The sequence below is a fragment of the Anolis sagrei genome, chromosome 4 (genome assembly GCF_037176765.1).
Source record: "Anolis sagrei isolate rAnoSag1 chromosome 4, rAnoSag1.mat, whole genome shotgun sequence".
NCBI classification, from domain to species: Eukaryota; Metazoa; Chordata; class Lepidosauria; order Squamata; family Dactyloidae; genus Anolis; species Anolis sagrei.
Window position 1 is genome coordinate 58,878,184 of NC_090024.1, and position 25,656 is coordinate 58,903,839.

The following is a 25,656-nucleotide window of genomic DNA, read 5'->3' on the forward strand; positions in this document are numbered from 1 at the left end:
TCTGGGATGTTTGCGTGGGAATCTTGTGTAAGCCTCAAGGGAGCAAAAGCAGTACAACAGACTGGAGAACTGCATCCAAAACCTACAACTTTGAACAAAAGCAATGGTATATTCTTTTGATGTATAAGTTGATCAATATCAGTATTGTAGAATCCCAAAGCCAGGCTGATTTCCAGGGGAATTTTTAAAAATTACACAGGGTTTAACTGTAACAAAGGTAAAATGTAAAAGTCTCTAAATTAAGACTTGATGAAAATGTCCAACTTTTTATCCCTGAAAGTTCAGGGTGGGTAGCTCCTCACATATCTCTAAATGGGGAAATGTTTTAGAGGGCTAGAAATGAAACTGGAGGTAAGACATCTCACTCCAAGTCCCATGAGGCATGCCAGAATGGCACAAAGGATTTGAATAGTCCCCACCGTATCCACAATTTTCCATCCCTGAATAAAACATATTCAGGATGTGATGGCTGAAAAGAAAATGCAGTTTACTTTACAATATTCTTCATTCTTCAGAGAAAAGCAGCCAAGAAGCTCAGCAGTTAAGTCCAGTTAGTTTGCTGCTTGAGGCCATTACCTCACCCTTCCCAATGGTAGGGCTAGCACCCAAACTCTCAGAAGGGAATAGGGAGTTGAAGGACATAGAGACACCATCAATATTCATGCTTCATAAATTTTACTCATTGTTACTGAGAAATACTCCATAAATGGATTAAACTGGATTAAATGCCATATAATCTCATTTATGTCAGTTGTACTGCACTGGTGTAAATCCAAGTATCATGCCCTTTTCTGTTTTATTATTGTTATTCCTCGGTAGATTTAAATATTTTCAATGAAAATCCTATTGAAATCAGTCCAACTTCCTTTCAAGAAGCATCTGTGAGGTATTTCATTGAGATTTTTCTATGAGTTTTCTGGAGCAAGTGGTTTGCGGATTACAACAACGTATTGAAGTTTCTCACAGTAAAACAAAAAAGGGCACTTGATGTAATAATTAGCTATGGAAGCAGGTTATTCCCCTACCAACATGTACTCTTGATGTACAGTTGAAATCCCTGACAAAAGTAAACTTAGTTATAAAAACTCAATTTAGGCATAATTTTGAGGGACATGTGGCAACTATTACTTTACTCTTTCTACTTATGCACGTGGCACACTTCAAAACACACTTTATCTACATTCACACTACCCCACTTATGCAACACCTACTTAAATATTGACATTTATATAACTATAAAACATGGGTGGCAATCTCCTCCCGATGTTGCTAGACTAAAACTTGCATCATTGTTCATCTTTGGCTTTCTTAGCTTGGGCTATTGAGCACACAGCCCAGGAAGGTGAAGTGAATATCACTTTAGCAGCATTAATGTTCTGGATGCATTTTACTCAAGTGACATTATTGGTATTACATGTCTGATAGCTTCCAAACAGGAATCTAGAGCTGGGAAAAAAGAAGGCTATGAAATAGTTAGCTAGGTAATAATAATGGAGAGGTGTGACTACAAGGCAGGTGAGACTGTGATGCCATGGCTATGTTGCATCTCTGGCTCCAGACCCTCAAACCCATCTTAAAAACCACTCATATGTCCCAATCAATGGACAATGGCTTAGTGGAGTGCTGGAGGATAATGTTGCCAGTCCCCTTCCTATTGAGGGATGATACAATAAAGACATATGACTGGACCCATTAGAGTACCTTCTTCAACTCCTCACACCATTTACAATTGGCAGGAAGGAGCTGGTTCTGCTTACCAAAATCGCAACAAAACAGCTGACTGGCTTTTAAGGTGAGCTTCAAGGGTAGCCATGATTGTGTCAATGGTACCATCATCATAGATAGGAATAGGCAATAGTAATGCAATCATAAGCCTCATTTACAACATCATAACAGGATGAGAGCTTATGCATTTCTGCAACCCACTTCAGTATAGCTGAAATAAACCTTAAATAACCCACTTGTGAAGATGAGGGCTGATCATGGCAGCCATAAAAGCAAACTCTCGTATCGCAACCACCTCCAATTCCAAAGAAAAGTAAACCCCATCCCCAAAATAGGATCTTTTAAACCTCTGTAGCTAAAGTTAAAAATATGGTTGCATCTCACATACTACTACACCACTTTGTATCTCATTTAAGAGAGGAACATGGGGTAACAGAGGAACAATAACAGTAATACTATACTGGTGATCTATTTTCTAGAAAAGTGAGAATCATAATAATACACACATAATAATACACTCATCTAACCATATGAATGTAAGTAATAACATGCTAGATAGAACAACTCTGAAGAAAGAGGAAGCAACCATCTCTCTTTAGTAACATGAAAAACAGAACTTAAGACTGTTGTTTGATCCAGTCGTGTCTGAAAGTTTTGAAGAAATAACAGTAGTTTATTCATTTGGCAGATCAGACTGAGTTTAGCTAAAAAAAAGAACCCCAATGATGTAATGAAACAGCTTTATGCCGTGCTATGTAGTATATCAGCATACTACTCCTAATACATTGTGAATGATATTCAGAAATCCTTAGGAAATTCAACCCAACTCTGTTTTACTAATTTATAAGGTTTAGAAGGACAAGTCATGTTTTTTTATGATGACCCAGGTTCTTTGTAACCCACCTTTGCAATGATTTAGAATCTTGCTGCACATCTGAGCAAAAATTACTTGATGTGCATAGAACTGAAGCTGATCCATTGTAGTGTGGAATTCATATTGACTGACTACTTGTCTCAATGTTAAAAGATGTTTTCCCTGTAGAACAGGTAGCATTTGGTTTATGCTGCATGAAGTATCCATGAAGTATCCTCTTTCAATTTTACCAATTTGTGTTTTTTTTGTGTAGAACTCGATGGTAGATATACCAGTACTTCCACCAGTTCCAGAAGTCCCAGACGGGTGGGCAATACTAGTAGGTATTTAATATCAAACAACAGAGAAAGTTATCTCTTGAAACAATTACTTTAAAAAATTACACTCAATATAGCATTATAGAATTACTTACAAAACTGAGATATACAATGCCATAGCCCATAACATTTTACTCTGGCTTAAAATACATTTTCCACAATGTCAGTGTAATCTTTATTAATATCACTTCTCCCCTCAGAAACATACACTTATATTATGTAGTTTTAATTGCTCATTTCATAATAATTTTATGTAATTTTATGTTGAAAGGAAATACTAGAAACATCATTTTCAGAGAGAAAAATGTTATACAAGCACACAATTAGAAACCTGGAACTTGCGGGGATATCTACACATATCTAAAATGTCCATTGACTTGTTCCCTGGGGAATTTGGAAAGTATATGAGTTCTGTGAGCCAAAGGATTAATTTCTACTACAGTATCCTTGTAATCCAAGTCTCCTTGTAAAACTTCGGTATCCAATATATCTTTGGAAAGTCAGGGCATTTAAACTGGCGTTAATAGCTACTTGCAGAATAGATGCACACCTAATTAAACTCCCTATCATTTTGAGTCCCTCCTAGGTTCTAGTCCTACATTGACTATAGCATGTTTCTATTTTTGTATTGTGATGACGCTTTCTCTAGGAAATGTTTTCAAGTCACAGTAGTAATGTTTCAAATGCAGCATTACATGGACTTCCTTAATTACAGTGTGTTTCCCATGTCAGGATCCCCCTTTCTTTGGAACATAGCCCAAATGGCACAAATGATATTGAAGATAAAAGTACTACTGTGACAAAGTAAACAACTGAGGTTGGGGAGAAAAGGAGCACTGTTACTCGCCTATGTTATCTGTCAGAAATGTCCCACTATCTTCAGTGAGACCACGAAGAGACGTAATTGGTACTGGTCTGTCAAAGAGTTTGTTTTGTTCCATAAACTAATGATTGCCATCACTGTTGGCTGATGATTTCCAAGTCAAGTGATTTTATTTATCGTGTCAGGAGCAAACCAAACAGTTGTATTGTATTTTTTTAAAAAAAACACAAAGTTTGCAAAATTGGTGTTCTGTTAAAAGTCCTCTGACCAGTAGCTGGCCGCTTGGAGTGCCTCTAGTGTTGCTATAAAAAGGTCCTCCATTGTGCATTATAGTAGGTAGTCAGTGGTTTGCTCTTCTCCACACTCACATGTCATGGATTCCACTTTGTAGCCCCATTTCTTAAGGTTGGTTCTGCATCTCGTGGTGCCAGAGTGCAGTCTGTTCAGCGCCTTCCAAGTCACCTAGTTTTGCGTGTGCCCAGGAGGGAGTCTTTCATTTGGTATCAGCTATTGATTGAGGTTCTGGGTTTTAGCCTGCCACTTTTGGACTCTCGCTTGCTGAGGTATTCCTGCGAGTATCACTGTAGATCTTAGAAAACTATTTCTTGATTTAAGTCGTTGGCGTGCTGGCTGATATCCAAACATGGGATGGGCCAGAGATGTCAGTGCCTTGGTCCTTTCACTATTGCTTGCTACTTCTCGGTGGATGTTAGGTGGTTCAATACCGGCTAAACAGTGTAATTTCTCCAGTGGTGTAGGGTGCAGATACCCGTGATAATGCGGCATGTCTCATTAAGAGCCACCTCCACTATTTTAGCATAGTGAGATGTGTTCCACACTGGGCGTGCATACTCAGCAGCAGAGTAACAAAGTACAAGGGCAGATGTCTTCACTGTATCTGGTTGTGATCCCCAGGTTGTGCTAGTCAGCTATTGTATGAGATTGTTTCTAGCACCCACTGTTTGCTTGATATTCAGGCAGTGCTTCTTGTAGGTCAGAGAACAGTCCAGGATAACTCCCAGGTATTTGTGTGCTCCAATGCTCCAATGGGATTCCTTCCCTGGTAATTCTCAGAGCTCGAGATGCTTGTCTGTTCTTAAGATGAAAAGTGTTTTAGATGGATTACAAATCAGCTGGTTTTCCCTGTAATAGGCAGTAAGAGCACTTAGAGCTTCGGAGAGCTTCTTTTGAACCATCTCAACGCTCCCTGCTTGAGCGGTGATGGCACGATCGTTACTGTAGATGAAACTATCTATCCCTTCTGGGAGATTGATTGCATCACTTGACTTCTAGTCGCTCCAGAAGTCAAGTGAAGTGACCAGAAGTCAAGTGATGCAATCAGTCTCTTCTGGGTTTCAGTCTGAACTTTAAAAGGGTTATCCAAAAGGATGGATGCGGACATGATAAGGTTAACACATGTGATATCTTTTTAAAAAAAATGTTCTAAAACTCAAGAGTGTGTTCCTCACTTTACTGATGTGGAAGCTACTACTGAATGCCAAAAAAGACAGGTATATTTGAATTTCCTTATTTTTGCTACATTTTCAGAAAAATGAAAAAAATATTATCCCATCTCTTCCAAAATTCTTGTCAAGGCAATTAAAATTGTCTATAAGATAACAGAACAGCAATGGTTCCCCAATGGTTGGTGACGGGGAATGTTGGTAGGGTTTCCTTATTGTGTAGGCTGCACACATTTACCTGGTTAGAAGAGGTCAAAGATTATTTTATACTACTCACATGCAGGATTATCACACACAAGAGGTCTAAAATAGCATTAGTGTTTGGCTGTTAGTTATTGAATGGTAAGGTAAAGGTAAAGGTTTTCCCCTGACATTAAGTCTAGTTGTGTCCGACTCTGGGGGTTGGTGCTCATCTCCGTTTCTAAGCCGAAGAGCCGGCGTTGTGCATAGACACCTCCAAAGTCATGTGGCCGGCATGACTGCATGGAGCACCGTTACTGAATGGTAATGATACACATTTATGGCAGCCGTCTCCCACCTTTCCCCCTGCTCCTGGCAACCGTTTTCTGTTGCATATAGAGGTACTCTGTAGTACTCTTTCCTGTTGAAACTTGCTGTTCCAAAATGGCAAAAGCAGCACTATAAAAATGGCACTATATCAGCAGCCCTGAGGAGGAAAAGTCCTTTCCATCTGGTACTAAAGCAAAGCTACTACATCCCAACAAATTACTGCCCTAGGCATTTATCTATGGTCATCCACTATATGTCCAGCATTGCAGAGAGTGATAGGTAAGACCTGACACTCTCTTCCACTCAAATTACTCATGTTTGGAGTGGGATGCAGTCATGCCATTTCTGTTACCTTGAAGTTGAGATTGGATTTCAAGCTATGTTTTTTTAAAGCAGAAATAAATATATCATTGTTTTTTACTTAGAATATTTCGTATAACATAGATTGCAATAGCAACATAACTTTGCAATGCAAGCCAGTCTTCCCTTTTATGACTTTGTCTATTTCTGAATGTCAGGCACAAAAAGCTAACAATAGAGGAAGCTATTGTGATGATTCCCTGCTTGTGATCTTCCCTGTGGCATCTTTTCTCTGCAGCGAAGAGGACAAAATACTAGGCGAGGATTACTCTCAGTGTGCCCCAGCATGGCATTTCTTGGGAAGAAGGCACAGCTCAGTGGCACAGTACATGTTTTATCCCTGGCATCTCCAATTTAAAAAGGAGCTTGAGCAACCTAGTTGGGAAAGATGGTTACTTAACAACCTTCGCTAGTCAGAATGGATAGCATTTAGTGATATGGACAAACTTTCTTTATTCAATGTTAGGTAACCTGATGTATGTGCCATCATAATCTCACAACTCAATCAAAGCTAAATCAAATGTACACATTATCTTTAGACTATAAGTAGGAAATCACATGTTTGATTTTAATCACATGTCAAAAAACTTTTCAAAAATGGAAACAAACCATGATACATAGAATCTTATATTTTGGGTTTCTACAAGCAGAGAATTCCTGTAGACCAGTGGTTCCCAACCTTTGGGCCTCCAGGTGTTTTGGACTACAACTCCCAGAAATCCCAGCCAGTTTACCAGTTGTTAGGAACTGTGGGAGTTGAAGTCCAAAGCAAAGGTTGGGAACCACTTATGTAGACAATTAAGCATACAGTTCAGACTTTGCCTGGGCCATCTCTATGCCCCCGGTGGCGCAGTGGGTTAAACCCCTGTGCCGGCAGGACTGAAGACCAACAGGTCGCAGGTTCAAATCTGGGGAGAGGCGGATGAGCTCCCTCTATCAGCTCCAGCTCCTCATGCAGGGACATGAGAGAAGCCTCCCACAAAGATGACAAAACATCAAATCATCCAGGCATCCCCTGGGCAACGTCCTTGCAGACGGCCAATTCTCTCACACCAGAAGCGACTTGCAGTTTCTCAGGTCACTCCTGACACAACAAAAAAAATCATACAGTTCTGATAAGTTGCAGAGGCCTCTAAAATGGTGGCTTTCTCCATAGTAGTTTTTTTAAAAAAACTTTCTTCTTGTTGTTCTCCACTTTGACTTTTTTGTAGGTAGAAGGGAAAGCAAGAGTTTTCCTCTATAGTTTACTCCTAGCTTGATCAACATCTAACAAAAGAGGATTGAACGTTATTTAGCCTATATACTGGATTTCTTTTTTCTTTCTGCTTTTTTCTTGCAGTTGCAGCTTCTTCTAGCACTGTAAACATTTCCCTCTAGCAAATCCCAGCTGAATATTTGATTTTAGCATCTCCATTTCCTTACTGCTATATCTCTGAATTGTTTTTGGTTTTGGTGATAATTCCTGAGAAATTATAAATGACAGGATGCCCTTTACAATCAGGGAGAAATGATGAGCATATGCTAGAAGTCTTCAGGCAATGTTAATTTCTGTACATGGTCTTTAAAGTGTCAATGTGCACTCCTTATTCGAGCTGGATAAGCATTGACTCAATGTACTTATGAACCATTTAGAGTGCTAGAAAACAGCAGGAAGAAAAGACCATTCCATGTTGAAAGAAAAAGGCAAAATTTGGGATGGTGCTGCAGGGCAGCTTACAGGAAGGAATTGACTTAAGACTGTAGCAGAATCAGTGAAGAGAAAGGGAGAGCCTTGGGAACCTCTCTATGTGATCATGCCTCATCTCCATTTTATCTTTTGTATAACATTTGTGCAAGCCCCACCCAGAGACTGTCATGAAATGCCCCATAAACACAGTATTGGGAGGGTGGCTGTTAGGTGTGCTACAGGATATGCATAAGAATCCTGCCTGCTATTCATACTCACTTTAAAAGGGGGGAAATGTCAATAGTTTGCATACAGCCTGCCTTTAAAAGCCAGAAAAATGTAAAGGGTTTACAAAATTGCAGAGCAGGGGAATGTAGAGAAAAAGCAGTGGTCAGATTCTCCATTGTTTAATGCAGAAATCCTATGTGTATTTAGTTCGGAGTTGATTCTAAAAAAATCACTCTTATTTCAGATGGGAATCATGTGGCTTATAACATTCATTTGGTCCTTTGGGCATCTTGGGACCTCTCTCTACAATGACCTTCTAAATAAATTTAGTAAACACTAGCCCCTACACATACACACATATTTTAAATGTGAGAAAAAAATCTTAATGGGGCTACCAAGTTTAGGGTGCTTTCAAACTTGAAACTACCACTTTCTCCCAAAAAGAACAACTGAAAGGGCAAATGGATGTGACAGCTTTTCATTTCTGGTCACCACAATGTGGCTGCAGAGCTTCGGAGGAGCCAGAAATGAAACAGTGCAGCCCACTGACCTCCAAAGCATGCTCATACCTTATCCAAGTACAGTAGAAGTATGCAAATAGGTAAAATCTAGAGTGGAGACTGCACACAATAGGAATAGTCTAATTGGTCTATGGTTTATACCATGTATAACAATTAGTTCATTTTTGTTAGCTCTCACTTTTATTTTTAAGTCACCATTCTTGAAATATATTTTTACAAAGCTTGGATTGTTAAGTTTGAAAAATTAATTCAGCAATTTATAGCATAAACACTAATAATTGGAATTGTTTAATTGACATTAGAGGAACACTTTTTTGATCCTAGCTCCTTCACTACTTCTCTTTTTCCCCATATGGACAACAAGCCCATAGTAGGAGTTTTGTCTAGGAATGGTGGGAGCTCAGCAGATCTGGGAACTGTGATGTTGATGAAGGCTCCCCAAAATATGGGGGGGGGGGGTGGTTGGGTTGTCTCCAATATGTGATCTAATTCTTGTGAATAACTTTATAATTCTTCATGTGGTTGTTTTTGTTTGTTTGTTTGTTTGTTTTTTGGGGGGTTTTTTGCTCACCACTCACATGATAAGATTAAAGAATCCTTTGTCAGTGGCATACTTGAGTTATTATTGCTTAACAAAAGCCTCCACATTGCCTTAGAAACCAACCAGTTTAAGGTAGGGTGGAAATGATTGTATTATGCATTTGTGAGCTTTGTATTTCATCTTAATCCATAGAAGCAGTTGCTTCAAAATTCCATAGAACTGCTTATTTCTCACCTATAACTCTTAATAAAAAATAGAACTGTGCCAACCTGTTAAATCCTTAATAGAATATTCTAATGGTTATTAAATCAATTGACTCTGAATTTTACTTTAATAAATGAGTCAGACGATATTTTCCAATTACTGTCATCCACCACCTTTCTAAAGAGCAGATTATTCTGATTGAATTTTTAAAGCTGTTCAGCACTGTTAGGTTTTTTCATGTAGGTTTGCTGAAAGAAGGTAGCTTTGAAGTGGGTACAGGACAGAGAGAGAATAACCTCTTGAAGTGATGTTTTGGCACTCCATTTCCCTTCATATTTATCCCAGATGTAAACTGCCATGGTAGATTTTCATTGTCTTGTTTGTTTAGTTGTGATTTGATATTCAAGATGTCCATTTTAAAGCTGTCTTTGGGTAGGGAAGCAGGTTCTTTAGAACGGCTGTCCTTCTACTCATCATTCTACATTTTCCAATTGTGTAATAAGCTACAAGGAGCAGCAGGAACAAAAATGTGCTGGTGGAAGAACTGTAGGTGTGTATATAATTGACCTTTTCAAAGCCAAATGTTAACACGGTGTCTGAAAATCAGGGTATTTTCAGAAGGACAGCAGTCAGTCTGGACCAGATTGACACCTGCTGGTTTCTCCTCCAGGTCAGCCACACTCCAGTGCTGTTGCTGCTTTATCCCTGTCACTATCCCAGAATGCAGTAGTGATCAAAGGAACTAGTGGGTGAAACACACACAAAGCAGTGTGTAAACAGCTCCAAAGGAATATTGCCTGTTGCCCTGGAGCCTAGATGTGTTTTGTCAAGCAAGAAAAAACCCTGCCTAAGTTCATAGCTAAGGGCAGCTGTCTTGACTACTAGTGGTCCACCTCATTAGCGAGAAGAAATTCTAAAGATAAATGGCAAAAGCAAAAATCTCTGATCAAGTCAACACAGCTTGTTGTCAGATACAGAGCGGCCCTGCATAATACGGAGGGCTAGGTGAACAGCCCTGATCCCCTAAACATAAAAGAGCCAGCCCAAATTTCATCTTCCTAACCTCCTAATCTAGAGAGACACCCAGATCACCTGTCATGTTTATAGAGAGATTTGTGGTGTCTTTATGGAAGAAAGTGTCCACACATCTGCAAATTCTAATTACAAGTGTAGCCTGCATTTGAGCTATCTGGTGTTATCCTTCATATTGGTACAGATAAACAGACGAAACATAGTTAATTCTAGGAAATGATATGAGGAAGACTTCATGAGAAGGAGAGCATATAAAACCTGCAGGACACTATAATTTATTTCACTCAATTTGTGATTTCCAATCTCTTAGAGATTATTCCACAGTTATGAAAATTGGTTGGGAATGTTAATTTTAGTGGTGGCTTTTATTTATAGAATGACTATTTGTAACCGTTAGTATTTTTAAACAGACTTGTATTTCTCTAAGTTGAAGGGACATTGTTTGATAAATATTTAGGATCAATGCGTGTAATTTTGTGTATGTGATTTAAAATATGAAATGTTCAAATTTATTTTGAATTCACAAGCTATATGGCTTTTGTAGCAAAGTTTTGGTTGCTAAGTTCCAAATGTTAACACCTTATGAAACTTTTCAGATGTGGGTTTCCCGCCACACCATTACATATACTTGTGATTGTACACATAGCTACATTATTTTATATACTTATTTTACATGATCATGAATTGCTGTCTTCACCATAGTCTTGAAAACACCAGGTAACAGCATCTGGCATACTTTTTAATTTTTATTTAAAGTTTCTGTGGAGGAAGAATATAATAGAATCCATACATCCCTGAACAATTTTGTGAAACTCCCTTGAGGTTTTTATTGCTTCACGGTGCCTAGAATTTATGATTTGCATTTAGCTAACATTTCAAGGTCTGGCATTTCTTATTTTCACCTTGTTGGGTCAGAAATCCAGACCTTCTTATCCTCAATTCAGTTGCTTTTTCGTGTTAGAGTAATTCCTCTGAATTAATGTTGTTTTTGTTTGATTTGATTTGATTTACCTTTCTTTTCTTTTCTTTCTTTTCTTTTCTTTTCTTTTCTTTTCTTTTCTTTTGGAAGTCCAGTTGGTGTTCTTGAGACTGGAGCAGCATTGTCAGCAAAAAGTAGGGTGGAGATATGTCTACCTGCAAGTTTTAGTGGGTGGAAGTCCATGTTAAGCAAGTGGTCCACTGTGGAGTTGATGTGAAGTTTAAATAATGAGGGGCCAGGATGCAGGCTTGCTCCATTCTAACAGCATTGGTGAGGTGACCTTGAGGATTGCATCTTATTTTGAGAGACATCCCTTCATGGAGTTGACGGATAAGATGAAGTAGCCATCTATCGATTGAGGTGGCTTCTAGTTTTTCCCATAGCTTTGTCCTAGAGATGGAGTCAAAGTCTGTCTTAAAGTCTTTAAAGGCCACATGCAGTGTTGTTTTGCTATCGGTGGAATATTTTTCTATCAGATGTTAGAGCACTAGACATTGAACTATGGTACATTGGCCTTTCCTAAATCCAGCATGTTTGTCAGCATATATTCTTTCTTATTTTATCCAGTCCTGTAGTTTCCATTTTAGGTGTCTTACATCTATTTTGCTGATGGTGTTAAGTAAGCTGATTGGTCTATAGTTAGTTGGGATGTCCCTTTTTCCTTTATTTCTGTAAATGGGGGCAGTAATTGTCAGCCTCCAATCCTTAGGGATTTGCCCATACTTGTCAATGCAGGTAAAAAGTGATTCTAGAATAAGGGCCCAAAAGTCCAGGTTGCAAGTGATGACTTCCAAAAGAACCAGATCTTCTCCTGGGGCCTTCCTTTGTCTTATTTGGCTGACAAGGTTCTTGATCTCTGTCAATGTGACAGAAGGCCATGAAGGAAGATTTTTAATATTTAGGGTGAAACTGGCATTCCCAGTGGAGTAATCCATGTATATGTCCTGAAAGTGTGCTTCCCAGGTCTCTGGGAGAATATAGACTTCCATTGAGGGGTGAACATAGGTTTGTGTGCATGATGTAATTTACCATTCAATACATGATTGATTTTAGGGGTCTGTTCTAGTTTGGAATAGCAAAGGATTTCGGTTTTTGTCTTCCAGTTGCTTTAATGATGCACATCATCACAAATACACATGGGACTTCTTAGACTGCTCAGTGCATGATGTGGCTGTTATGGGGATGTCTTTCATGTTCTGATGCAGCTGGTGCTGACCACTGTCAGAGACCAGATACTTGATAAACTAGATCCTTAGACTGGTCCAATGTTACAAGTATGAATTTTAGAATTTCAAACCATACAACCCCAGGATTAAAATGAAAGTTATGGATTTCTTTCATTCCTGATACCATTTGCATCCAGACCTACTGTATCGTGTATCAATAGCACACATATAATGTAGTGAAGGTAACTTTTATGTTTCTTTTTAAGATGAAATTTTATTTTGAAATCAAGTCAAAAATGCAAGCAACAGGATGGCATCTCTGTCTTGTATGTTTTATATGGTTTATATTTTCTTGGCTTCACTGATATAACAAATATTCTTTCATCTAGTCTTCATAACCATATAGATCATGAACTGGAAGAACAGTGACACACATTTATTGATCCCATGTCTACAGAGCTGCATCAAAATATCCAACTTCTTTCTTTTCCCAATTGAGTGGTGTATCTGGGTTTTTTTTCAGGAAGTGGCAAGTTTGAACTAGTCTGACAGTTTCTCCGCCAATATCAGTATAGCTGAACATCACACATTTAAAGTAGGAGTAAGCCAGCTGGAATACTACTCTCATAAAACTGGATCACTGGTCATGCCCATCTTAAGTTTTCAGGGGCAAATTGAGATGGGCTTTCCAGGGTGCTGAACTTATTTTGGAGAAAGGATAGAGAATCTTGGATGACTCTTTTAAAATCTGGCATTAAATCCACAACAAGTTTACTGTCCTGGTGACATGGAAGGCACCGTTTAGTCCAAAATGTCTGAAGGACATCTCTCCCTGACCTAAAATAGGTGCAGTCCTCAGTACTGTTTGTAATGGCAACACATTTGTAATAACTCTAGTAAGGAAAAGGAACTGGAGATTGTGCATTCACTCTTATTAGTCATTAGCAGTGTTGTTTCTCAGTAGGCCAATTGTAAGTTCAGACAGAGAGCCTTTGGATTAGGTGGACTAGAGGGCAGCTGGTTTGTGAATTTTGTCTGTTTACCTTAAGGATAATTTCAAATTCTGGGTACTGCAAATTGAAACAAGGATACACATGTAATTATTTTTCTTGCGTCTAGCTGCTCATAGTTGTCAGAATGTCCAAGTGATGGCATATGGATTACAGGCTACAACCAATGTTAATTCAGTTGTTAACGCCATCCGTCTTGATGATATCTTCACAATCATAGCTACCACTCATTGCATGCTGTGCCATATTAAACAGGCATAGCCTAGTGTTATATTTGGATGCGTGGAAACAAATGCATTTTTAAAGCAAGAACAGCGACCTTTCTGCTTCACACACATTGGAGTGATACACCAGGTGCGGTTGTGTGTTGTTGTTTTTATTAATCGGGTAGTGTATTTACCTGTAAGATCAAACTATTTGTATAACATACCAGTGACATACAGAAGGACCTTTTCTCAGATATGCTGAGGGAATTGAACCCTGTACAACAGAGCTGGGAGCTGCGTCTTACCTAGCAACTGTTTCTAAGTAGGACAACCTATCACTGCTCCCATGGTGGAACGAAAGGAGCTTGCAATACTGTTGGGAAGAAAGACTAATGCTAGGCCTGAGATGGAAAGGGGGAGGAGGGCACCAAAGAGCTGCAGCTCAGAGCAGAGAAGGTTTTAGGATCAATTTGGCCGTGCAAGGAATGCCTGTAGCTGAAAAATAAAATAAAACAAAGGACCTTTGAGGCGGTAGCAGGGTGGTAATTAATAAGGGGAGAGGAGAGGAGCTTAAGGATACCAGAAGGCTTCCTTGTTTACAACAAAGATTCATGATACCATACAAATTTAAAGCACCCCCCCCCCCAAAAAATGGAAAAAATCCATGCTCCTCTTAAAACATGGTTTCTAAAAATGAGTATAACACCTCACAAACTAACATTCCAAACTCTGTCATTCACATATACACATGTATATTCCTTCCAATTGAATGTCAACCTGAGAATTGAGATTTACATGGTTTTTGGAACATTTTAAAATTAAGGCTTTGGCAGTTGGCACAGAGGAAAATCTGGATGGGATGTTACAGATGTAAGCCTTAGATAGGTAAGATGAGTATGGAGGACTAGGACATTTTGGCAAGTTCTTTTCCCTGATGTTTTTAGGCACATGCATATTGAAATAAAAATTAAATAGCTTGCAGTCCCTCTGTTTAACTACAGTATTTTTGACTCTCTTCTCTTCCATTCCCATAATTGCTTTCCATCATAGGGTCTAGAGAAGCTTGTAGTGATTTTTTTTTTAGCCAACACACACACACATATCTCTATCAGGGATAGGATCAGGGATAGCCCCTCCTCCCAGCCCCCTACTTGATCTGCTACAAATTGCAAGATAGATAGAAATTATTCCACTTCCAGTTCAAGAACTTTGAGATGTATGTTTTCTATTTAATTAGGTGCATCTGCCTTTTTGCTGTAACAAACAAGTCCAATTGCATTTGTGCATATTTCTATTTCTTAGGAGTAAACAAATGTTTAATAACTGCAGATTTGATTCAGTGCAACTGGGTGGGCAGCTGTTTAGTATATGGAGTATGTCATTGGTTTAGCAATCCTGATTCTACATGCACTGCTCTGACTTCTTTGGCTAAAAAAATGGGAAGAAAGTATAACAAATGACACTAAACTTTTCCATGTTTTTTCCACTATCAGATGAAGGATTAAACCATGAATGCAAGCTGTGCAACCAGACCTTTGATTCTCCTGCCAAACTCCAGTGCCATCTGATAGAACACAGTTTTGAAGGAATGGGGGGGACTTTCAAATGCCCAGTCTGCTTTACAGGTGAGTATGTTGACAAGATTAGTTCATTTCCCAGCCATGGCTTTAGTTTATTCATGTACATTCTCCAATGATGTCATTTATACCAGACTGTGACTTTGGGTCAGCTTTTGTGCGGATATCAGATTAGTGATATTGATTAGGAATTATTTTAAAAGTCAAGTGTGCAGAAGGATCAGGCATGCATCTACCTGAATTGCTTTTGAAATTCCTTCATATAATTCACTTTATCGTACTTAGCGGTGCAGGATTTTAACAGTCTTGATGTTGAGCAAAATATTATTCTGTTCTCTCGAAGGAAGTCCCTGTGTTTTGCTCATTTCTCTCCCCACTTGCTTTCCTCAATTCCACATCCCATGCTACTAGGAAGGGGCTACAATGGGAAGAAGGCAATTACCAGTATGTATTCTCGAAGGCTTTCATGGCTGGAATCACTGGGTTGTTGTAGATTTTTCAGGCTGTATGGTCATGTTCTAGAAGCATTTTCTCCTGACGTTTCACCTACATCTGTGGAAAGCATCCTCAGAAGACACTTGCCACAGATTCAGGTGAAATGTCAGGAGAGAACATGACCATACAGCCCGACAAGCCTACAACAACCCAATTACCAATATGATTTATTATTATAAGCACTTTCCATGAATTACTCAATGTATTTTCCATGCAAATGTCCACTCTTTTTATAGTGTCTTTTAACTGTATCTGTTTTAACTTTTGTAAGCTACCTTTGGTCCCAATATTGGGAAAGGCAAAGTATGAATAGAATAATAACACCAAGAACAACAACAGAAGTGTTTTCTATATTCTTATTCCCCAAACCAAGGCAGTGGAGTTCAGTGATGCTTTGCTTCTGAATTAAAGACACCTTTCAAAAGCAGAGTGTGATATTACACTTAGGATTAAATGTCTTATTGAGAGATGCATTAGAAAACAGTAAGTTATAGCCCTTGAGCATATTAAAGTAGCTCTTTGAATTGTGGCCTTCACTTTTTCCCTAGAATGTTTGTGATACATGCTTGATATAGGAGACACATGACTATTCTAAACTTATGCAGAGGAAATGGAAAATAGGGTGTGAGACATTGCATGTGTGCTACAAAATCAGGTGCAGGTGGATTCCCATTGAATCTGTTGTATTATTTTTCCATCTGCCTATGTAAATTCTTAAGAGAACATTACATTTGTACCGGGCTAAAATAGGGTCGGTCTGGAATTCAAGAAATTTCTTATTTTGTTCTCATAGCACCACAAATCCCATTTTGCTGTGGCCTGATTGGTCACTGTACTTATATGTATGCAAACGTATGCTTATACATGCCTACATCAAACTGCAAAGAGGGAAGCTCATTTTCTCCCAAAGGGAAGAATCTATTATTGCCTCATATTTGAATTCCCACTGCAGAACAGAGGCATGCTGGAATTTTGCTCAGATGTTTATGAACACACAGCACTTCCAGACATCTACATACACAGAGAGGGACTCAAGCCTGATTTTTCATATCTATCTGAAAACTATGTATTTGAAAACAAATATATCTGAGACTCAAGCCTGGTTTTTCATGTATATTGAGAGCAGGCAACACTCCTAACTTGCAGCTGAAAAGCCCCATTATTATTTTTTTAGTTTGAGTATATTTTAAGTGATTTGAAATTTATATCAGTGGTGTTCCTAACTGTTTCATATATAATAGCCTCTATGTCAGTGGTTCTCAACCTGTGGATCCCCAGAAGTTTTGTCCTTCAACTCCCAGAAATCCTAACAGTTAGTAAGCTGGCTGGGATTTCTGGGAGTTGTAGGCCAAAACACCTGGGACCCACAGGTTGAAAACCACTGTTCTATGTGATGCTGCTGCTCTTACTAGGCATGTGCAACAAAATTGGAAGAGTTGGAAATCATAAGAAAATCGGAAGTTTTGTAAGTCGGAAGCCATATCCTAAGTGCTTCTGTGGCCTACACCAAATATTTAAGAATCAAAACTTACTTCATGCTATTTTGTTTTAGTTTTGTAAATCTCAGAAAGCTCCAAAAGTCAGTTTCATATTCAGTGCAAGAAAGCAAAGCCATTAATCCAGAAAGGTTGCCTTCTTGCTTTGCCATTCATCACCTGGAACTAATGGCCACTCGCCATTAGAAGAGGCCGGAAAAGGAGGAGCAGTGCATTTTAAGAACAGCAGAGAACTCTGGGCCTAAACTATTTTCTTAATTATTAAAAATGTTCATAAAAGTTTGAAAATTTGCCAAAAATCCATGGATAAGTGAAATATTCTGAAATTTGGTGAGCTAACAGTAGTAAATGTATTCTACCATTGTAGCAATTTTCACCCCAATAGCTTAAAAATGATGGAGATATGTGCCCCTGAAATTTGTCCACTTATCGTAACTATGTGTATGTGCAGTTACTGTAATGAAATAGTAATGAAATTTCCTTACTCCCGTTATCCGTTATAGTAATGAAATTTTCACTAAGTATACTTTATAAACACTTTAGAAATGAAGCACCAGCACACCCCAGTTTTGTAGACTTGAACCATTTTTTATCTCTTACTAAATGACGAGAATGTAATTTTGAAGTTGCTTTAAAAGCACAACTTAGAAAGCTTTGTCTGACTTCCCTACAAACCATTTCACCATCCCCTCCCCCCATTCCTCCTCAGTCCTTCACTTTGTCAATATCCTATCCTGTATCTGTTTCTCACTACCATCTCCTGAACATCCTCTCTCTACCTGAGCTGCAATGTACAAATTTCTTCCGGTTGTGACTTAAATGAGTGAGAACCCCCAGCCAATAGCTCTTAATACGCCTATTACCAATAAGACAAGATACCCTTTCCCACTCCCAGTATGAGATATACATTGATGAACCAAATGAAAGCAAATTTATATTTTAAATTTAAACTTTTTGAAGTGTTTTTGTTTTTAAGATCTTTTTAAAAGGATAATAAGGGAAACCAGCAACGGTCATACCTGTGTCAACTGGAAACTATGGGGGTGTTCTTTGTTGCTATATCTTAATAGGATCACATGGCAATTTAGTATATTATTATTCTTTGGCAACTCTACTTTAGGAGGAAATCAAGCAAACCATGCTATTCATGTGACTATTTATTATTACCTTCCTGTGTGCTAGTTAAATAGGTCTCCCCTGCTTTATAACATTTAGTTAATTTTCACTACATGGCTTGCACTAATAATGTCTGGAACTATAAAAAGTTCTGTTTTGTATAAGGACGTGGATTTTTTTGTTCCCATAATAGAGCCTGTCATTCTGAGAGTTAAAGTCTGGTTGTATATTTTAAATACAACAATATACAAAATGGATCTGAAAATGAACCCTATTGAAGTATATTGCCATAATGTCCCCCGATTTAAATATAACAATAAGAATTGTTTAATATTTCAGCCTGTGGTCTTGTATAAAATGTTGTTAGGAAGTATGTAGATAACTTCTGTTCCAATCTGTGTTTCTAAAAACCCATTTGCCTTTTTTGCTGATGGGGTAAATAGACACAGCACATTAATCATAAGCAATGATATTTTTTGAGTAATATGCTATTAAATTATTTCAGTATGTAGAATATTAACAAGAACCTAAATTCACCAATATATATTTTATATGGAAAATGGAATCTAATCCTTTTTAAGGTAATGAGAAATGTGATTAAAATGTATGACTCACAAGCACACGATTCTAATTCTTTCTTTCTTTGTTTGTTGGCATTCAATTAGAATTATTTTAATGATTAGGAATGGAGTCAATTTTAAATGCCAGCATCTTTAATAAATCCTTTCCATGCCTATACAGATTAATATTGTAGATGCAAACTTTTTTTAGGTCACAGTGCACCAGGCATCCATCAGAAGTCAGTGCTGCCAACCCAAACACTGCCTCTGGCATATACAATTTAATTATTAATAGTATGTCTCCTAGGTAAACTGTTACACAGTCTTAGGGCCTTGTTTTGTAGTCATTAAAATTGAACATGTTTATATTATTGAAACCCTTGCATTCAGTGTGTACTCAGAGTTGATCTTAAAGTATCCAAAGAGAATTTACCTGCAGTTCTGTTTTACGTTTATAGACATTGCCCCAATATAGCTGTGGGATATAATTTTTAACAGTAACATATTTAAATACAGGATTGTTTGTTAAATTTAACTTTTGAGCAAATGCAAAGCAAAATAAAAAAGACTTTTTCTTCTATTGTTTGCAAATTTCTCAATAGCAAAGATTTTTTAAGTCTTGCTCTTGATTTTCAATGTGGTCTGGTTCATTCTGAAATGACTGTGGTAAGAGCGAAATTACTGAGGCAAGAAGGAAAAGATAGTTTCTAAATGTTTTAGATTTTAAATGTTATTTGATTATGTTTTTACCAGACATGCAGGCATGGTTCTTTTACAAAGAGAAGAAAAGAAAATTAGGATTTGAATGTAGAGCTGAGCAATCATGGCTGGTGCCTATTATAGCAACAGTATAATCAGAAATTATAGGTTTCCTGGATAATTGTACCCTTTGCAATTGCTGTGAGTTAATGAGGAAAGGTTCACAAGAAAAATCTCTCTATTCAAAAGACAAAATAACAAAAAGTTCACATTTTCTTTTCAACGTTTCAGTATTTGTTCAAGCCAACAAGTTGCAGCAACACATCTTTTCGGCCCACGGGCAAGAAGACAAGATCTATGACTGTACACAGTGCCCACAGAAGTTCTTCTTCCAAACAGAACTGCAGGTACTGTGCTCATTAAAAGTGCTTCAATAGAGGGGATTGTAGCATATATTATTGACCAGAGTCAGTTGGGGAGTAACTTCATCACAAGAACTGGTGAGTACTTCATCAAAATGGGAGCAAAGGGATGGTGAAGCAGAAGGGGGAAAAGACACCTTTTTGCAGGAAGTCCACATGTGAAGCCATCCAAGATAACTCCAAGAACTAACCGGAGTTTTATACAAGAAAAACATCTCTCTATACCAGTGTTTCTCGATCTTCCTAATGCCGCGACCCCTTAATACAGTTCCTCATGTTGTGGTGACCCCCAACCATAAAATTATTTTCGTTGCTACTTCATAACTGTAATTTTGCTACTGTTAATAATCATAATGTAAATATCTGATATGCAGGATGTATTTTCATTCATTGGGCCAAGTTAGGCACAAATACCTGATACACTCAGATTTGAATACTGGTGGGATTGGGGGGGGGGTGATTTTTGGCATTTGGGAGTTGTAGTTGCTGGGATTTTTAGTTCATCTACAATCAAAGACAATTCTGAACTGCACCAACAATTGAATTGAACCAATCTTGGCACACACAACTCCCATGACCAACAGAAAATACTGGAAGGGTTTGGTGGGCATTGACCTTGAGTTTTGGAGTCGTAGTTCACCTATATCCAGAGAGCATTGTGGACTCAAACAATGATGGATCCAGACCAAACTTGGCACGAATACTCAATATGCCCAAATATGAACACTGGGTATAGTTTGGGGGAAAATAGACCTTGACATTTGGGAATTGTAGTTGCTGGGATTTATAATTCACCTAAAATAAGAGGGCATTCCAAACTCCATGAACAGTGGAATACAGGCATGTAGCCAGGGGGGGGCTCGGGGGGCTTCAGCCCCCCCCCCCCGAAATTCTCATGGTGGTTCGCGAAAAGGCCTTACTGGTGCATTATTTAAACTTATGTTTATTCATATCATGATCTGATCACCATACTCAATATATCCCATATATATGGGGGTATTGGGGTAATGATACAAAAGGTTTGCTAGGCTAGACCCTCTTTCACTCAGACTCAGCCCCCCCCCCCCGAAACTCAGCCCCCCCCAAAAACCCCCCTGAAATTTTTTTGCCCCCCCCCCCCCCGAAATGAAATCTTGGCACACAGAACTTCCATGATGAACTGAAAATACTGGAAGGATTTGGTGGGCATTGACCTTGAGTTTTGGAGTGTTAGTTCACTTACATCCAGAGAGCAGGAGGAAGACTTTTGGTGGGAAGATTCACTGTCTGTTTCCAAAAAGGAAGAGAAGGGCAGGCGGAGAGATCTTCAGCCTTCTCTGCCAAAGGGGTTCCTAAGACCATCAGAAATAGGTGTTTTGTGATGATCTTTGGCCCTCTGAAACCCCCATCACATGTTGAGAAGCACTGCTCTATGTTATGGATGGGAGTGAAATTTTTGTTAAGATTAGGGAAGTACATGAGTATGGTAGAATTATGCCTTCAAATGTGAACAAAAATAAGCTTCTTCAGTGATGTCCAAACATAGTAACATTTGTATGTCCTGCTAAAATATATCAACAAGCACATAGAAATTCCACTTCATTTAGGTGGGACTGCTGTGAAGTAAGTGTCCCATCTGGACTTGTCTGGCAATTAAATATATGCCTAAAGGTGTGGCACGAATCCTGATAACTGATTAATGTTAGGTTGCAAAGAAATATTCTCTGCATTCTGGCATTACATGTTTATGCTAACATTAAATATCTTAGGTGTAATGTATGGAGGGGAGAAAGTCTTTCTGAATGCTAATTTTCTGTTCAAAATTGTTCTAGAATGGTTGTGACCTGTTGTCTTAAGCGCAAAACCATAAACAGGTGGGGAAAAGATTTTTTAAAATCACTTATTTTAATTATCGCATAGTATTCTTGTTCAATCAGATAGGGATAGCTTTAGCTTGAATATTCAGTGGAAAAATAGTTATGTCAGTTTAATAGTTATATTAAATCTCATTTGGTAGTCCTTCCCTTGAACCTAGAAGAAAGCTTTAAAGGTAGAATGTTTGAGTCTCCAGTGTTCACTTATAAACCCATACTTTGCTTTCGTAGGGACACTGCAGTTCTCTAGAGAGAGAAACAGAAAGGGAGAATATCTAAAGTTTTGTGTGTGAAGTTCGAAGGATTTATTTGAAAAAGTGTTTAAAGTTGCCAGCACTTAATATCTATGGATTTGGCAGGAACATTTTTTGCTACAGCTGTTGAAAATAAAGAAAATTACAAAGCTCAAAATATTGGGCTATTTTACACATTGCAGTTCTATGGAATAATACAGCACCAAATGATGTAATGGCTTGTAATTTATGTGTTTGTGAATAAATATGCACCTATCTATATGCTAATGAGGCAGAGTCAAGCACTGAACATGTTGAGTTCAAGTTGTGCTTATCCTTCTACATTGTTTTTATTGGAATAACAAATACTAATCTTCTGGGGGTTGGACTAGATGACCAGATGTCTTTTGATATGACAAAATTATAAATTCTGACTTTTGGTTTTGTTTCTTTGTTTGCCACTAAGTTTGTTCTCCGTGGATGATTCATTGTTCTGTATGTTTTCCTGAGAGGTCACTTGAGGAACTGAGTCATTGAGAAGGAGCATCCTTGTCAATGACCAGCGAAGACATAGAGCTTCATCAAGGTCCTTTTGGGATCTTGTGGGGCATAAGCGGAAGCTTATTTCTTTTCCAAGTGGGGTTCCATTGCACTGTTGTGATTTTTTTCAAGGGATTATTATTTGTTTATTCATTGTTAGTGAAGCATTACAGTTAGATTTCTGGGTGAGCTACACGATTATCCCACAGGTTTAGAAATATGTGGGAAAGGAATAAAACAACAAGAAGATTGTAATTCCCATCACCATCATCATTACCATTCATATTAGATTTTGTCTTGATTTAAAGTAGATCTTCATATTACACTCTTCCTCATAGGACTCCAAATGGCTAACCTTTTATATCAAAGCATAGGAATTTCTTTCAGTGCAAGAACATAGCTTGCACTGACATACTGACATAGGTCAGTATACACTGACCACAGAAAACCTGTAGTGAACAAGAAGTCACTCTTGGATCTTTAGATGATAATTCAGGATATTCCAGTCCTTAAATCAGGGAATGCCCTGGAGTTTTAGTAACTTTGTTTCAGTGTTAGGCAGGGCCAAAACAAAATGGCAAAACAAATTATATGCTTTTTGCGGAAATCTCTTAGTTCCAGTAGCTATGTCTTTTTGAAATAGAGAACATATACAAAAGCTGAATAACCACCAAACAGTGATGTCATAGTGAAGATGATATATTTTTCTTGGAAAGCCAAGAGGTGCAGGTTGGACCCCCCAATGCATCAAATTTAGCTCTAGGTGAGATTATTCTCTCTGGTCAACATAAAAGCAGAGCTAAAATTAGCACTATTTAAAATATCAAATGCAAGTATTTAAAACTGAAAGCAGAAAATATCTTATGTAAATAGAAATATAACGATAATCTGGTAGCATACTAAAATTAATGCAAATGAGCATAAAGTGAAAGCAAATTATATGGTGAAATATGTGAGCATCTTGCTGTGCTCACTTTTTGATAAAAGAAACATGGAGAGAAATACATTGACAACTTTCACGGGAAGGAAAGGGGAAAGGTTTTTTTTTTTGCTTTTTTGTTGTTGTTTTTGTGTGTGTGTGTGTGTGTGTGTGTGTGTGTTTGTAAGGATGCACTAAGTGGTAAAGACTTTAAATCAGAAAAGGGTAAGGAATACTGGGCTGGGGAGAAGGAACCAGAAAAGGTTGGTAGCTGGTTTGAGAAGGCAAGATAACTTCCTGCCTTAAGACGCTTTCAAGGCAAATTTAGATCAATAAATGGGGAAGCATATAAATATACTTATGTTTTAAGGATGGACAGGTTGCCCTGAAGAGCAATTGGAAAGATTTAGTGATTTTTTTACCATATTTCAAAAGGGGTTTTGTTGACCCAGGCTGCCATTTTCAAGGCAGACAGAAAACATGTGTGCCCCCCTTCCCAAAATCATACAAATAGAAGCATTCATACCTTGCAGCCATTTGTTTTGGTTGCAAATTTAGGATTTTGAGATAAGTCCTTGATTTTTTTCTACCTTCCTAGAGGCTGAAAGGAACATCACCAAGAGGAAAAAAATAGAGAAAAAAATATACTTATCACTGAAGGGTCGTGATAATGGTGTGTCATAACCAACATGCCAAATGGATACATGCAGGAAATCTGTTCAAGCAGACCTTTCAAAGGATTATCAGCCTACGCATTTTTAAGCCAACCGAAGTCTCTTTAGGGTCAGCCAAAAGGTTACAGATTTGTAATGACGATGCTAGTGCTAGTTCTGCTCTAATGATACTATTACTCAAGCTATTGAGCTGCCACTCCTTGGGGCAGAGGTCGCTTGTGTTTAATTTCTAGACAGAGGCTATGAGAGGGCTTCCAATCAAGTGTCTAAGAAATGAGATTATGGTGGGCATAAAGCCAACAATACCACCTTACTATTGCTTCTCTGATGATTCATAGGTAGCATCCAGGAAAGAAAACATCCTTTACTTCCAATCCAAGCAATCAGTTTAAAATTTCAAGAATATCTTCACAAGGAAAATGGCTAAAGAATGTGGTTTTTAAATGAAGTAAAGGATTAGAGTTGACATTTCCAAATCCCTGGAGTCACTGAGAAAAGGGGGAACAGCCACTGCTTTTTAGGCCCTGAAGGCCAGCTGTGATTATGCATCCAGTAAGGAATATCTTTTCGGTGCTTCTTTGAAAGGAAATCTACCTGAAATCCAATTAATATTAGTCAGCTTTAGGCCAACATCTTCATATATAATAGCCTGGGTTTTTTTAGAATTCCTGAGTATCAGTAGACATGATTTGAAGCAGAGAGAAACAGCATTATTTAGCACATGTAAAAATCCAACCAAAAGCATCAGAATTTTTAAATCAGCAAGGTACACGAAACCTATACCAAACTGTACTCAAGAATCTATTGCCAGTGTTCCCGCTGATACTGAACAAATGGCTTTAATATGATGATTTTAGCCAGCTGTAGAAGGCAAAACAGTTCAGTGTTAGAGAATATTTCAAAGATATGAGAGGAATTTCCAAGAGAGTTGAGACACATGCTTAATTTGTACCAGGGCTTAGACTCTTTGAAGGTAATAGTCTGAAGGTAATTCATTCCCATAACTCACTGCAGGTATGTTTTCCAATTGAACTATTGCCATTGCTTGTTACATTTAATAATTAACTCATGGAGGTCCCCAATTCTCCACCCTTCATTTGTCATATAATCTAAAACAATTCTAAGTCCAAACAAAATATTCAAATATCCAAAGGAGTAAGTTAACAGATCAATGGGAAAGAAAGTTGAAGTGCTTTAGATTTCCTCAAAAGGGAACCAAGAGAAACAGGCATTGGAAACAATGTGTCATTAGTAGCTCTATCCAAAATGGATACAGACCTTTATAAGAATTGTCAAGAGTGCATTCACACAGATATTTGTGCATCTTTTGGGAGACTCTACCATGGGTCTTTAGGGAGACTACCAGAACCATGATCAGTCTGCTTTGAGATTTCATTGTGTTCGTCACTTTCTCAAACATAATCTCTCACCTCCCAAACTCTTTTAC

General features: G+C 38.1%; 1 protein-coding gene across 8 annotated transcripts in view; it reads left to right on the forward strand.

Annotated features, from left to right (window-relative positions):
* ZNF521 (zinc finger protein 521) overlaps nucleotides 1-25,656 on the forward strand; it is a 328,366-nt gene that overhangs the window by 268,604 nt on the left and 34,106 nt on the right. For 6 of the 8 annotated variants that reach the window (XM_060775191.2, XM_060775188.2, XM_060775187.2 and 3 more), the window contains 3 exons: nucleotides 2,853-2,918; nucleotides 15,119-15,250; nucleotides 19,860-19,975. In XM_060775191.2, the coding sequence (XP_060631174.1) occupies nucleotides 2,853-2,918; nucleotides 15,119-15,250; nucleotides 19,860-19,975 (314 nt within the window). The remainder of the gene's footprint in view (nucleotides 1-2,852; nucleotides 2,919-15,118; nucleotides 15,251-19,859; nucleotides 19,976-25,656) is intronic. The other 2 variants (XM_067467441.1, XM_067467442.1) reach the window with 1 other exon arrangement.